Here is a 15,976-nt window from a genome sequence, read left to right on the forward strand (position 1 = left end):
GTGAGTCTGGTGTGATTCTTCCAGTTCAGGTAGTTTTTAAATAATTCTGTCTCATAGTTCTCAATTTTGAGGGTGACTTCAGCAACACAGGTGCTGCCTCTAGGGATGCAGGGGCTCCAGCTCATAACTGCAGCTGGTGTCCCCAACAGACTCTCAAGAGAACATCGCAGCCAAGCTCTAAGCTCTCCTACAGCTTCCCCCAAAGGCTCTGCAGGGGGAAGCTCCACTGCTGAACCAGCAGTTTGTGCTCCAGGAAAGGGCCTGAGCAAGCACCACACCTATCCAGCACAACACAGGGTATGCAGCTCTTGAGTACCAGGACACCAAACTGGACAACTCTGGATCAGCCCTAGTGCTTCACTTGCAATGTCCAGTCTGTTGGGAGGGTTGGCTTGGGGATCTAAACAATACAAAGCAATCTAATCCCTTGTTTTACTTCCCTGAAGTAGCTCACTTCAGGATCAGGTGAGTGCAAGCACAGAGGATCACTAATCAGAGGACAGGAGGGGGTGGAGACTTGGATTAATTTAACTTGTCATAGAACTGGAGCCCCAATCCAGGACAGATAGAAATGTTGATATTGTAGCAGCACACCAAACAACCTTCACAGTGACACACAGTTGAAGTGCAAAGCTTAGCAGGCTTTTCTTGAAATATTTCCACAGGACTACGGGAGTTAACAAAGGCTACAAGAGTTAACAAATTATTATTTACACCAAAAACTTTTAGATGTTGCTCATGAACCAAAGAAAAGGTTACATTTTACTATCGCTCCTGATTTTAAACATCAAAGTTGTTTTAATCTAAACACAGGCTGCAGCCAGCGGTCAAGAGCACCCGATGTCAAACATTCCCAGGCTATTACTCATTAACCTGGGGAGCCACAGGCAGGGCTGGAGGAGAGGCAGCACCCACACGTGCAGGAGAGAGCACATGAACTCACTCCTCCTCAACTCCATCACATTGAATGAGAAAAAGCAACCTGACCAAATAATGGCTCAAGGTCAGGCAGCCAACGTAACAAAAAACAGAAACAAACAAAAAAACCCCGTAACAAACAACAAATTTAAAAAAAAAAGTGGCTAACTGAAGTCAAAAGAGCAGAGCAGTTGTGTCAGAGCTGAATTGGGCTGACAAAGAGCTGTGCTACTGCCCACAGACAGCATCCCCTTCCCTTTCACAGCCATGTTCACAGGCTGCAATGTGATGAGTTGGACATGCTGGCTGACTGACCTGAAAACCTGCTCTGGGAAAAAAAAATAAAACCAGTTCAAATGCTTGCTCAGATGCTGATCCAGCTCACTGCAGGCCTATATAAATATTTGAATTAACACAAGGTACTGTCACAGTCACCTATTCTTGCTCTTTTCCTTTTAACAAAAATGCATTCTAAAGAATCCTCTGGAGTAGCAGATTTCCTAATAAACTACACAAAATTTGAATCCCCTAAAAAACCTAAAATCTTATGTGGTATTGCATAGATATCCTTTGACAATGATTAGGACCTAAAGAGTAAGTCTTCTGGTATTTTTTTCATATTATGACCTTATATTTTGTTATTCTGCAAATATGCTGGCAGAACATTACCACCAGTAAAATTATCAAAGGCACAACTATGTCCTTTTTTGGTTTATGGGGTTGTTTTCAGGCTTTGGGGTGTTTTTTTTAATGCATATAATTAGTATCTCTTTATTCTAATATCAAGAAAAATCCACTGCTTTTTTGTTTCCAAACTCTCCCATCATACAGTGCAGGCAAAGATTCAGAAATCAAATCCAAAGAACACATTAAATGTGAAAATATTGGCATAGTTTCTTGCTTGCATTGTTTTATATTCATTAAGCCCCCAAAAGCTTGTTTTCTGTCCCTGCTTCTGTGGTTTGAAAAGCAAAGTTACGTATGTTTGTTCCTCCCTCCTCCAAATGCTTCAATCAATAAAGAAACATGACCTTTCTTCCATCCCTCCCTGCCACTCTGAAAAGCAAGCAGTACTGTCAACAAAAAGTTGAAATACTCAAGTAGATGATTTTTTCCCCTCTTCAGGGGGAATTCAGGCCCTTTGATATATCCTCTAAATTCCTCAAATAAGTCCTCAACACCTGTGCAGAAAGCTCTACTAGACCAGTTCAAGAGCCACAGAAATGTGTTTATCCCAGTCTACACTCTCCTGCTGACTCTTGAAGATGCTGCATATGCAGCCCTGCTACAAGGACATGAGGGAACACTACTTCATCACCAAAGCAGTAGAGAAAGATGCATTGATTTCCTTTTCACACCAGAAACCTGCAGACATATTTTTAGCTTGGTGCTCCCAAATAGTACTTAACCCCTAGAAAAACTAAATTAAAAAATCAGATTCATTTGGTGTCCTTTCTCAAAGCAGGGACTATGTTCACACTCTGTTAAGTGACTGATCTGCTGAGGCTAGAACAAAGCTCTGTATGGTGAATGCCTGAAAAGGGGTACCACAGGAGAAAGATGTTCCAAAGAGCTTCCTCATTGTCTTTAGAGCCACATGTGTTCTTGTGATGTGAGGCAACCAAAGCACTGATCTGAAGGAAGTTCAGCTGGGAAACTGCCAAGGCAAAACTAGATAAAAAGGGGAATTCTTCTTGGGAACTCCAGGACTGGGAAACCACCAAAACCCCCTCTCAGCCTTTCTCCACCAAGAATGACAGCCTTTCAAGGAGTGACATCAAGCTGGCCCAGCCAATGCCACATTTCCACAGTGTGAGCTGACAGCTTAGTGGGGGTGGCAGTGGGGTTAAAAAAGGGAGAACAAAAAAGAAAAAGAAGATTAAAAAAAAATAATTCCTTTGCTTACAAGGCCCAGAAGTTGAGGGAAGTGTCAGCAGTACAAAAGGTACAAAATATCAACTAAATAATAAATATTCCCACTTTCAAAGAATGCTGGTGGAATCAGGAAACCTCTCTCTTGCACAAAAAGAAGAAACAACAACAAAAAATAAGCTGCCACTAGCATTTAGTATCCCCTTGGAAACAAAATCAGTGGTGATTCTATGTAGTTCAAAAAACTCAAGGGAACAGGCATCAAGAAGGTGGCAAAGGGCATACTGAAAACACAGGAATTCTTCCTTCACCTCTTAAAAAGGGAACAAGCACATTTCAGCTGTAATATGCAGTATCTGTCTAATGCATTAACTTGAGCTGCATTTCACAAAGGATTTCCAGAAATGGGTCTGAGGTCAAAACTTTTGTCTACAAAGGAAATTAGAAGGAAATTGTAGGAGATAAAACACAGCTTTAGGTTCTGGCAGCTGTCCAGCTTTGTTCACTTTATTCTAATATTTTTAAGAGAATAAAAAAGTGCCTTTGGTGACTGACACATAGATTGCTTCAATCAGGACTATATAGAGCCCACACCACATTTACTAACTCACCAGACCCCTGCACTTGCCCAGCAAGCTCCTTCCCATTGAAGGAGCTCATGAACACCATGAACTGCTATTCAATCTAGTTACATTCTTCTACTAGGTTCTCTAGTTAATGTTAAAATTTTTTGGTAGATCAAATACCTAAAGGAAATAAAATGTCTTTCAAGTATAAGAGTAACTCTTTGAGAAACGTTTTAGATCGTTTGATGAGATTTCATTAAATATGCTTCTTTCAGTACAATTTGCTCCAGCTTGTGGAGTAGGAACACTCCCTGTAGCACCACTCTGAGGCAAATAAAGCACGTATCACACAGGCAATAAAGACTCTCCATTTTAAGAAGCATATGCTGGCGGCTGCAAACCTTGCCTAATGTAGGGAAGACAGGCCAGTGCTGGCCAAGGAGTCATCAGGCAGGCTTTCCCACCCTCCTCCCTGAGGTAATTATATATACCTCTGGTGCTCATTACACTGCACTACATCAAACAGGCCTTCAAGACTGCGACCAAACTGTGGCTTTTAAATAAAGCCTGTGCTAGTAAAACAATCCAAAATAAATGTCTTCTTTTCAGAGTATGTTTGTTTTTTGTTTTCAAAGTATCTGCACTTATATATCTGGAGTAGGACAAAGGAACAGCTTAAGTTCTGAATCCAATGAAGAGTTCAGCTAGACGGAAACTGAGGTGGCTAAACATCCCTCATCTCAAAAATTAATTTTTCTACACTTCCTAAGTTTGATAGAATTACCCTAAACCCATTTCAACTGATGTGAGGAACTTCTAACACTAGTCATTTCAACAGTGTGTCTTCTGTCTTCTAAGACAAACTGTTCATTAACAGAAGCCACAAGATCTAACAATGTCACTCAGACAACTTCTTCCTTTGGAAGTGCAACCAAATGAATTGAAGTTGCCTTTTACCAGGAAAAGTTAGAGAGCTATTACTACAAAACTTGCAAGAATTAAACAAATTCTTACATTTTCTTTTATCATAATGTGTAACAGAAAGCAAGAGAGAGGGGTATTCTGGTTTTATCAATCTTGCTTTGGTTATTCACCCAAAAAAGCCCTTTAAGAAATTCTTTGCATATCTGCTCACAACTTAACTAACCAGTGCACACAGGAGATCCACAGCCTCTAGAACCAGTTCCTGGTGTCCAATCCGTGAGATACCCAAGTCTTCAAGGTCCTGGTGAGAAATCTGCAACAGCTGCTCACCATTTATCTTCTCCCGTTCAAATTTATGGACGTACTGCTGCAGGCAATCATCCAGGCCTACCAAAACACAAAAGAGAGACAAGGGGACATCAGAAACAAGCAAGCAAACAAACAAACTCCACCCCAAAAAAAGGAAAAAAAAAAACAACTTGCAAAAGGCAGAAATTTTAAGTTCATATAATACACAATGCAAAATTATGAAAGAAACATGCAGTGTGACTGAGGTTGTACCACAGGAGGACAGAAATAGAGGACATAAGCCATGGGGATCTTTGGGTCACCTAAGTCAATGCACACCTGCCTGCTCCTTGTGGATCAAGCTCAGCCAGTAAAAATGTGCCTTTGTTGTCTGCACAGGCAAAGTGATCAATGGACATACACATCAGGGTAACCCAAAACCTGAGGGGTGCATCCATAGCAGCAACAAAAGAATAACAACTGTCAAAAAAAAATCCAAAGCAAGAACAGAGGTCTTGCCTAAAGCCTGTTAAGCAAGCAAAGAAACAAAAGCATAAAATTATGAGAAGGAAAATGAAAAAAAAAAAAAAAAAAAACACGACGGCAAACCAATCAAAAGGATGTTTGGCTCAAGTCTCATTATTACCTTGATTTATAAGAGCCTGCAGCTTCCTGAAGCAGCCACTGCTTCCCCTTTCTAAGGATCAACAATACACACCAATAAGAAATCTAACTCATTCTTTATCTAGAAGTATTTTTAAAACAGTTTAGACTATTTTGTCCCAGCAATATCCCCCAAATCCTCACTTCAAACTGTGATTCTATGATCCTGTTCTCTACAGTAGGTTTTCCCACATGATTACAGAAAGTGTTTCTGGTTTTCATCTTACTTAACTCTAAGCTTCATGTGTTAATCCTGTTTCCTTGTGTATTCTCCTTATTCCCTCTGTTGTTTAAGAGCCTGTGAGCAGCAACAATCTGGAGGGGAATTTGGATGGATGTGTTATTTTAAAAATGTTTCGTTGCTCTTGTACTCTGTTCCCCTTCAATATTTTGGCTAGAGCAAAAGGAACAGACCCAATTATGTTTGTTTTGCGGGAATACACCACACTCATTGAAAACAGATGACATGAGCAAAAATTCAGATAACACATTTGATATCATCTTTGTATCATTCACAACAGCTACATTGTTTCACCATTCCTTTTTAAAAAAAGGTTGAACCTTCACTTGAATAAAGGATGTTTATGCACAATGCTGGTTCAAAAGGAAACCATTGGACAGGATATCGAATGCAGCAGAAGAGAAACACGAACAGCACCCTGAACTACAGAGAAATGAGAGCCAAAAGACCAGCACTCAGTTCCACTCATGGAGCTGCAGCAGCAGCCTGGAAAACAAGCACTCCCAGCGCACTCTACCCCCATGAAAACACTTGACACAAATCACAAAGGAGGTTTGAGGAGTCACATGAAACATGTTCACATCCAAACAGCAGCACTGCCTCCTCGCAGTGCCTGCTGCCAGCAGATGTGCAGAGGATGGGCTCCCAAAGGCACAGCCTGACTAAACACACACCACTTGCCTTTCCGAGTTAAAGAGGACAGACACCCCTTTACGTGACTCGGGCAAGCTTAATCCTTAGAGTAAATCAACATCTGGCTGAACAAGCTCGACTCCTCCCCGTGCAGCGCTACCAGTGCACACAACTTGATTTTTAAAAGTAATTATGAATGGGAAACCCGCATGCAAGTCTAGCTGAGTCTCCAGGGCTACGGTTGTTCAGGGGGCACTCTTCTTCCTTCCCATATGTCTTGGCAAAGATGCCAAAATTTTGAAAATTGAGCCCACTGGTCTATTTCCCACAGGCACCGAATTCCCCCTTAGGCTATACAAAATCTTTTCCCAGGAAAAATAATAAAAAAATTACTGGCTCTCATTGTTTAACAATTTATTTTTTCAAGCAAATTGACAACCAAGGCTGACATACAGTGCGCATATTTGGCATTCCCAATCTTTATTGCTGCCTCACAGACCACTGTTTCCCACCATTTGCTCTTGTAAGCCCATAGTTTCCATTACAAACTACACAAATATCTAAAATAAAACGCTTCATTCAGCATGCAGTTTAGGTTTTATTTTTTAATTTTTTTACAGCAGTTAGGTTTTTGCCTACTATGGTTTCTATAACTTTATTCTGTGCTAAAACATGGAGACTCAAACATATATATCCTCCCCAAGAAACATAACTGTGGCTTTTAGTTTGCCTGTGCTTTTTTTAATTCATGGCTGCCCATTCTTGAAGGTCTACTAAAACTTGAAGGGCTACTTTTAAAAATTCCATTTAATCAAAAGCCCTTAAAAACAGTACTTTTATAATCAACTGCAGGACTATATTTCATAAAATAAGATATTACAAAATTAAACAAATATTGAGTTAAAATAGCCAACACAGCAGCACAACTGCTCAGCTAGACAAGTATTTAAGATTAAATGACCAAAACTGTGCAAAGCAGAAAGTGAAGACAAACCCAGAAACTCATGTATTGGTAGTTTAAGATGAGCTTACCAACACTAGGAACATTGCTATTATTTTTACTAAAAAATCTAGGGGGAAATAATAAACATTTTAATTGAGGTTGCAACCACATTTTATAGCCTATAGTTTAATTATCCACGATGTGAATGAAATGTTTAATCATATGCAAATCAAAAACATCATATGCAAACCACACTTCCAAGAGGGAAGGGAGAAGAGAAGGACTCATAACCTAATTCAATAAATTTTAATAATATTGAAGCAAAGTTTTAAAATCAGCATTTAAATGTCACTAGTAGTCTAAAGGAGCTGCTCATTTTTCCCTTCTTCCAAACATCTACAGTCTTTCCATATATTTTCTCCATGAACTTCAGAACCTTGTGGAGACTTGGTATTGCCAATTGCAATGTCTGGATATTGCTGAAGAACTTAGATGAACTAAAAACTATAAAAAGCAAGTTGACATTACTTAGATAATTTCTTAAATTACTTAGAAAGATTCCTTCTTACATGCCAGATCATTTTCAACAGCACAATATTGGCATGTTCAAGCAAGAAAGTCTTCTGTTTTTCTGAAAAAGTACAATTAAGACTGACATTGAAAAAAAATTATCTATATCTCCTTTATCCACTGAAGAGCCTTTTTCAAAGCTAATCTGTTCATTTTAGGCTCAAAGTGTGTTTAAAAAGCATTTGTCTCAGTCATGTGTGTGAAATCTCTGCATTATTTCTTGCACGTACAACAAAACCATGCACAAAATAATGTCCTTTCTATTTACGTAATTGTTAAGAGAACAAAGAAAGGTAGAAATAAAAATAGCAACTGCAGAATGTTATCCAAGTTTTAGAACACTAGTAGCAGAGGGAGAGGGGGAGAGCGAGAGAGACAGACTAATACAGTTGCTGTTATGCGTGTTGTGAAAATCTTTCTGATGAACAGCAGTGTAATTTGAAAAAAACCCTCTCCTAAATTTTGGCAGGTGTAGAGATGTGCAATAGATCCTAAGAACTGTCTAGACTTTTCTGTCTAAAATAACCACCACGCAAAGCACCCCTGAAGACATTCAATAGCTTGCATTCATGCAAAAACATTAGGACAGAACTTACACTTAAGGATTTGCGCTGATACCAATCTCGGTCTGTTTCCACAATTAAGAAAGTTATTTTGTATAAGAATTGAGGGAAGAAAGAAACAACTTGAGGGAGTTAAGGGTGAGGCTTGGGTCTTAGCCATAACTATCGGTTTTCCATTCAGAGAGAATTAGCATTTCTATGGCTGAGGGATGTCAGCCATCCAGCAGTGGCATACCTGATTCCCCCAGAACTAGAGAGGTGTGTTTGGTGAGCAGAGTGGTCAAGCAGTTTCACGCTTTTTTGCTCACCTTCTGCGTTGGACGCTACCAAACATATTTCCAGATAGCAACAATTAACTAATCCATTACAGGCACAGCTGACTCACTGCCTCTTTTTCCCTCCCTCACTCCCTTTTCTTGTGATACCACAGCCAGCACAGTCTGTACCCTCCGACACAGCAGGGCAGAGGGGGCGGAGAGCAAGGAAGAGGAGCCAGGGCAAGGGACTGAGGAAGGCACGGGGAGGGGAGGCTGGAGTGGGACACGGATTGGTTCCCGTACACTCAAGAACTTGAACAGATTCTCAGGACAGCTCATAAAACACCAAAAGTTGACACCAGGAAGCGGGAGGAACACGAGGCACTTGAACAGAGGAAGAACTCACAAGTACAGAACCTTTTTCTTCACCTATCAGGAACATGGGGATCAATCAGTGCCCACTGCCTCAAGGAAACAAAGCATTACTGTGATCGTGTTCTCTCCTCTGCTGGGGGCTCCAACAAGCAGGCAGCACTCAGCATCTCAGGGCAGAACCAAGCTTCATCTACAACCCTCATCCCATAAGGGGCTCCCTGGGACCTTGGACAGCCGGTTAGGATAGGACTGCCGAAGTCATCTTCGCCTCATCACCTTAAAACTGAGCTTCCCTCCTAAAAAAGTCACTCTTATTCTGGTCTCCTCTTCAGGGTCTATATAGTTGACACTTTTAGTATCCAAAGATTCCCTGTACACATCAACTTCATCCCTCCCAAGCCTTGAAAAACAATCAGTTCCGTGGGAATCTTTGGCCTTCCCCCATGGTATGTGCCATTAGGCTGTCATTTACATTCCACATCATTTTATAACAGTTACTGTGACAGCTTCCTCCCATCATTTCCTCTATTTCCAGGCCTGGAAGAAATCAATCAAAGATAAAGCGGGAGGGAATCATGGCAGCAAATGAACACTAGAACGAGAAAATTACTGCTTCATAAGCAGAAGAACCAGCATGTGAGAAAGTAAATGAAAAGAAGGAAAAAGGGTCTGCAAGGCAGCCAAATGCTGAAGCAGCTCAGTAGGACAGATACAGGGTGAAAAGAAGTAAGAAAAGTTCAAGGAGAAGAAAATAAATACGGGGTTTTCTTTAATATAGAACTCAGTGGGAAGGTTTTACACAGTAACATCACAGATGCCATTCTCCTGCAGTATTACAAACAGAACCAGGGATGACTTTAACAGAGGAATTCAAGATTCTTTAAAAGAAGGATAAAAAAATTAAATCTAGAGCAGTCAGTAGAAACTTATTTCTCTAATAATTTGAGCCTAGGTAATAACTGCCTTCCCAGGATCCACATGCCTGATTGTTAGCTATCAATCATCGATGTTTTCACATTAATCTTTCCCAAAGTTTCTGAAACAAAAGTTTGGTTATCAACTCGTGTGAGCCACTTTCAGGGACCAGAAAAGAGCTCAAAGGTCTTAGTTTTCCAAGAAAATGCCTTCAAAAGATCTTTGTACTACTGTCTAGTACAAATGTGAAAAAAAATTCTCATTCCACTTTTCACTCTCATGTAATTTCACAATTAATAACACCATCTGAAGTGTCACTTAAAACAACACAGAACCAAAGAGCAAGAGTTACTTATTATCACCATGAAAAAATGTCTCCTGCCTAACCAGATTGTTTATAAAGTAAGCTCTCCTCACGTAGTCAATTTTAAGCAATTCTTGTATGGTTTTGTCTGAGCACCTGCATCCTGATGAAGCAGGCACAACGTGCTGCCTCACCGGGCACTGGGTACAGCTTTGCTGAGGACAGGCATTGCCAAGAGCAGCCAGAATGGTACTCGAGTTTCTTGTCAGTCTCTCCATCACACAGGGATGGTACCAAATTCCTGGGCTCTGCCTGCCAGCCTGGATGCAAAGGGCAGCTCTCTCATTAAGGTCACAGCAGGACAGAGGGAAACGGTGAAGCCTTCAGCCTCAATAATGAGTGCTTTACTGTCCCTGCTGTAATCCTCCCTGACTGACAGTTGCACAGAAAGTCTTTTGCAACATGTTTCTATTTCCAGTATTTTCAACTAATATATTTAGCCTGGAAAAACAAGCTCCACACTCATGCATTCACGTTACCTCAAAATAAATCCATTCATTCCATTCAAATCCATCCATAAATCCCTTAGCTTTTTTTTTTTTTTTTTTTTTAAACATAAAACTGAAAGCTTTGCCTTGTAATAAAAGAACTCGTGGGTAAATTTGGGTTGTAAGCTATCCTGACCAGAAGGGAAACAGAGACCATGTTTAACCCTTAGTTGCTCAGTATAGATACAATCTCAGACTGACAGCCAAGGGTTATGACACACTCTTTAATCAGTCTGCTCTACAAAGCCACTGATTGCAACCACTCTGGCAGTGCCTTTTACCTTGGTCCAGACATTAAATCTGAGGACAACTCTAAGCTTTAGCACTTCACAATCATGAAGTGTGTTCAGGAAGAGTCAAAATAGCTTGCTGAACCCTTCCAATACTCCAAAGTTTTATAAGGCAAGACTTCTCTCTACAAAAGCCAGAAAAAAATACTCAAATGTTCCTCAAAAAATATTTTCAGGAAACTAAGAAGGCATGGAACAAGTTCTACAGAAGAAAATACTTTGAGGACAAGCACATGATAAAGGCCAGTAAAGCCAGAAGTGCTTAAAAAGAACACCAATTGCTCATCATCTCTTCCAACATAGGAATCAGAGAGTGAAGCAAGCATATAACAGATCCAAACAAGTAATAAAGGAGTGATTCTTCACACAGCAGTATGCAATTAATGTTCAATATTCATAGAGAGGTTCAGGGAAAGGTGAAGAAGTTCATAGAAGGAAGTGCCACAGAAGTCAAGGCTGACCCTGAGACTCAAACAGAGATGGTTTAAGTCTTGAGGAAGCCTACAAGAGGAAATACGTGTCACCTTTCCTCTTACATTGCATAATTTACCCATTTTTGGCAAACATTCTGGACAGGACACTTAGCTAGGCAGCAGAGAACACTGGACTCACAGCTGTGCCATACACAGCACCAAAATGTAGATGGCAGCTTCCCTTTTCATTACTTTTAGAACCACAGAATGGTTTGGGTTGGAAGGGACCTTAAAGATCATCTATTTCCACATCCCTCCCTGCAACCCCCCAGAATGGGCAGGGACACCTTCCACTAGACCAGGTGGCTCAAAGTCCCATCCAATCTGGCACTGAATATTGCCAGGGACTGGGCATCCACAGCTTCTCTGGGCATCTTGTTCCAGTGCCTCACCATTCTCACAGTAAGGGTGAACTCCTGTCTAAGACTTAAGAAAGCTTAAGCTTTCTCTTCACATGTGAAAGCTACTCTTGGCTTCAATATTTTCTGTAACAGTAACACAAGATTTTCCCAAAAAGGAAAAACTCTATACAGAGTAATTGGAGTTGGGGAGGTAGAGGGGAAGAATAAAAAGCTATACACTAATACTGAATTGTGATAGCAATTTAAGCCAAAAATTAAACCAAAGTTTTACAGACTGGTTAAAAAAATACAGCAAAAAATTGACTTTAGTAAGACTAGGGAATAGATCACAGTGAATCACATGAATCACACAGCTGCTCTTATGGGTTAGTAATCCAGCTTGAGATATTAACATCAAATGGAAAATTGCTAGAGTGAATTAACTTATAAATTTTACCTTTGGTTGACAATGAGTGAACTTGCATCAGAAATTCAAAAAGAGATTTGACATGGAGAAATGGTAGTGTACAGTAGACGGTGATAAAGGCAATTCTGTAATAGTTGAGAAGTTAATGGTATTTAATTCCAAAATTTCAACTAAAACTCAAAGACTTTTCTTTTTAATAGCTCCTTTTCAGATAATTCATGAAAAAAAAAATGGAGTGGGGAAAGAGAAACTTATTTCTAACCTTTTCCATGGGGAGGTTCTTATTATGACATAGCTTTAAGACTTCAAATTAAAGGCAAAATCAAAATGTAATGTTATAGAAAAGTGACTTGTGATGGCTTGTCACATATCTAAAAAACAAGGAAAAGGGAAAACATAACCGGAACACAGCATAACATCATACCGGTTTAACCAAAAGTCTTTTTATGAAAGAGATACAAGCATGAAGACAGTAGGTCAAACACAATTCACTACACTGAAAAATAGATCACTGTGCCAGAACCAGAGAGAAAGAAACTGAAGTGGGCTGTACCAGGAAAAAAAAAAATCTGTTTTATCACATTCCCACCAATTTGAAGTCAGGTATCAGAATACACACGCAGTCACGCTTTTCACCAGTAGACCTGGACTGGATATCTGTGCAAAGCTCTGGGGCCCTAGGCCACAACCCCGTGTGGTTTCAGTGCCATGACACTCACTGGTATCACCCACTTCCCGAGAGACTGACTCATCTGTGAATATTTAGCCATTAAGTATCATTTGGCTTCAAGAGGTAAAATTTTGACTCTCCTGGGAGAGAGAGGGAAAAGGTGAAACATCTCCTTGTTCAGGAGTTACCACTCAGCCCCAGGCAGCCGGACTCCAGTGCTACCCCAAACACTCTTCCTGGGAAAAAATGGGTTTCCAAGAAAGAACAGGAACCACAAACGAGGGTCCATACTCAAACACCCAGAAGCATGATATCTTGCTGCCAGCATTACAGCAGTAACCTTGCTAATCCCAGCCACCACCAGGAAAAGGACTCCTGACCAGAGAAAGATGAAGGATGAAAAAAGAAGAGAACTGATGCAGACCATTTTTTCCTGCACCTCCTTGGTGCGTGTTCTGTATGTATCAGGGATTAAGTTCCATATGATGCAGTAGCTTCACACAGAGCAACACGCCCACTTTGGTTTTCTCTTTTAAGAATCAACTGCATCACTCACTGACCAGCTATGTTTCGCAAAATCAATCCTTCCATGCTTTAACAGATTTTGTTTGGCACCATTACACGAATGAGATGGAAGCAGAGCATATCCATATGTTCTGTGCAGACAGACCTGGCACTCTTAGTTTCAACAGAACATGCAATGAAAGCCAACACTCAGCAAATGCATGCAAACACATCGTTAAAATACAGAACACACCTGCTTTAGCAGACAAGTCCAAATAGCTTCTTAGCTAATGCCACAGGATGTCTTTAGGGACACTTCCGACAACTTCCTCCCTCGCCTCACAGTAAAAACAATGTCCTACTTGTGGCAAGGTGCAATTCGTATTCATCTGCTGGGTGCAATATGAACCAAATACAACGGCAATATGATGTAGCTGTAAATGAGGCCCTTTTATTTAGGCAGCATTTGTTGCTCCAGTATCACTTAAGAACTACTATAAACTCCAAACTGAAACAAGAAAACTTTTTTTTTTTTCTAATATACTAATACGTGCAAAGGTGTGCCTATTTGGCTGTTGGTTACATTTAAAACAGCAGTAGCTAAATGGGTTTAGAACAGCTCTCAGCTGACACACAAGCACTTCAGCCAGCATGACCCAGATCTTGTTATTCTTTCTCACCCTAATTCTTTACCATTACATCTAGCAACCAACTTATACCCCTCAAAAATTATTTTAAACCCACATAGATTGGCACAGCATATTGTGGTAGACTACTGCAATGGCAGAACAAATGCACATTTCAATAAAAAATAAGGAGGTTTTAAACAAAAAAAAAGATTGCTCATGAACTAATTCATGCAAACTTTTCATAGTCATCATGCCCAGTGAACCAAGCAGTGTTTGTCACAACATAATAAAATCATTTTGCTGGTGAAGGCATGACTGACAGTGTCAGCAAACACAGAGCTTTTAGCACAGTAGGATAATCACTTGGTGTGACTCTACAGTTGCCTACATTACATGAATTAAGAAAGACAACCAAATACCTGTACTGAGGGAGATGCAACAGGACTTAGAATACTGCCAGCTTCTTCCTACACCCTGAAGAATTATCTTCTTTAGTGGTTTGCAACTGATATAGTGACGAAATGAAAGATGTTTCTCAAACAGGGCATCACCAGAAGTGAGTTGCTTTATTACACCAGCATACAGCAGCTTCATTAATTTCACTCATGCACTGAGCGCAGAACTGTTCCACATACATCAGAATATATTAATATGTCCTATGAACTGTCAGTGACATCATCTTCATGTACTATGCCAAAACTCTGACAATGAAAATTTCACCAAAGTTTCAATGTGGGGAATCTGTTCCACCCTGGGTTTGAAAACCACACTCCCCTTGGATGCCCACAAGTTGTTTCTCAACAATTCAAAAAACCCCAAAGTCTTTCTCCAGTAGAAAAAAAAAAGCAAGTGCTAAAATCAAAAGCAAAAATTAGAGAAAACAAAATGATTCTACTATTCGTTTTTCTCAGCCTACTGAGGCTTTTTTTCACACTAAGTACACTTTAAGACATGCTGGCTGAGACGTTTTAAATTGTACTTAAACAGGACTTTGCAACTTCTATTGTCATGGTAGATCTGTTCACCTAAAAATTGTTTTGCTTCATTGATGCAAATAACAGCTTTGCCTAGGCACTGTAGGGTTTTGGCAAGAATGAAAGCACAGTGGCAATCTGGCCATTGAAAGCTGCAGTTGAGAAAAGTCTACAAACAAGGCCTTTGTCCCTCCCTCTATACTTGGCTTTATAGGGAATCAATCCCCTTCACCATGTGTTCCCTCCTGTACAGAGCACACAGGATGACTGCTGTAGAAATCAAGCACCCCTGGGCATACCACAGCATTTGTCCCCTCCTGCAGCTAGGTGGCAACAGGAAGGGGGTGGGAGAACAATTGTGATTTCAGCTTCAGGCTGGTCCAGCACCTGACTCACTCTCTTAGCAAGGAGGCCTCATGCAGGACAACACAACCTCAACAGATTCACAGGATCCCAGACAGCACAAAGAGAAGTACAGCTGGTTACTGCCAACTCACTTTTACCAAAAACTGAGGTAAAGCTCCCCCACACCACTAGAGAGTCTTGTCCAGCCACGTAACACCAACATATTGAAGGCAGAAGGCAAGCCATGAGAATGTCTGTGCCTTGACTACCACAACAGGACTTTAGAAGCTCAGCAGCAGCAGCTTTAGCCAGCAGAATGGGATGCAAATGGGAAAAACACATAGGAGGACATGATCCAGTCTGCCATCTCTGCTGTGAAGTTATTGCAAAACACAAGGGCACAAAGATGCAGGGGGTGGGGGATAGACAGCAGAAAATGGCACAGCTATGACCAGGAGAGCTCCTCTGTCTGAGACCTGTGCATTGTGAGACCCCCCAACACACTCCCCACTCGACTGGCTGCAGACCCCACATAGAGATGTGCATTTCCTCACACCCATTAACAGCTCCAAAGAGAAGCCCAAAAGAAATCTTACTGCTGCTACTAACACATACAGATGTTTTCACTAAATCAGTGCAACCGCAGAGGAAATACATTTCCCAGAATTTTCGAGCTCCCACAACTATGCTGAATTTGTTGTGTGGTTTCTTCTTAATACCACTGTTCTATTCTAACACACACA

The 15,976-nt window shown here is 40.7% G+C and overlaps 1 protein-coding gene across 1 annotated transcript in view; it reads right to left on the minus strand.

Annotated features, from left to right (window-relative positions):
• CNKSR3 (CNKSR family member 3) overlaps window positions 1–15,976 on the minus strand; it is a 55,366-nt gene that overhangs the window by 23,675 nt on the left and 15,715 nt on the right. The window contains exon 2 of the mRNA XM_063390141.1: window positions 4,504–4,667. Within this exon, the coding sequence (XP_063246211.1) occupies window positions 4,504–4,667 (164 nt within the window). The remainder of the gene's footprint in view (window positions 1–4,503; window positions 4,668–15,976) is intronic.

Source organism: Prinia subflava, chromosome 2 (assembly GCF_021018805.1).
Source record: "Prinia subflava isolate CZ2003 ecotype Zambia chromosome 2, Cam_Psub_1.2, whole genome shotgun sequence".
NCBI lineage: Eukaryota > Metazoa > Chordata > Aves > Passeriformes > Cisticolidae > Prinia > Prinia subflava.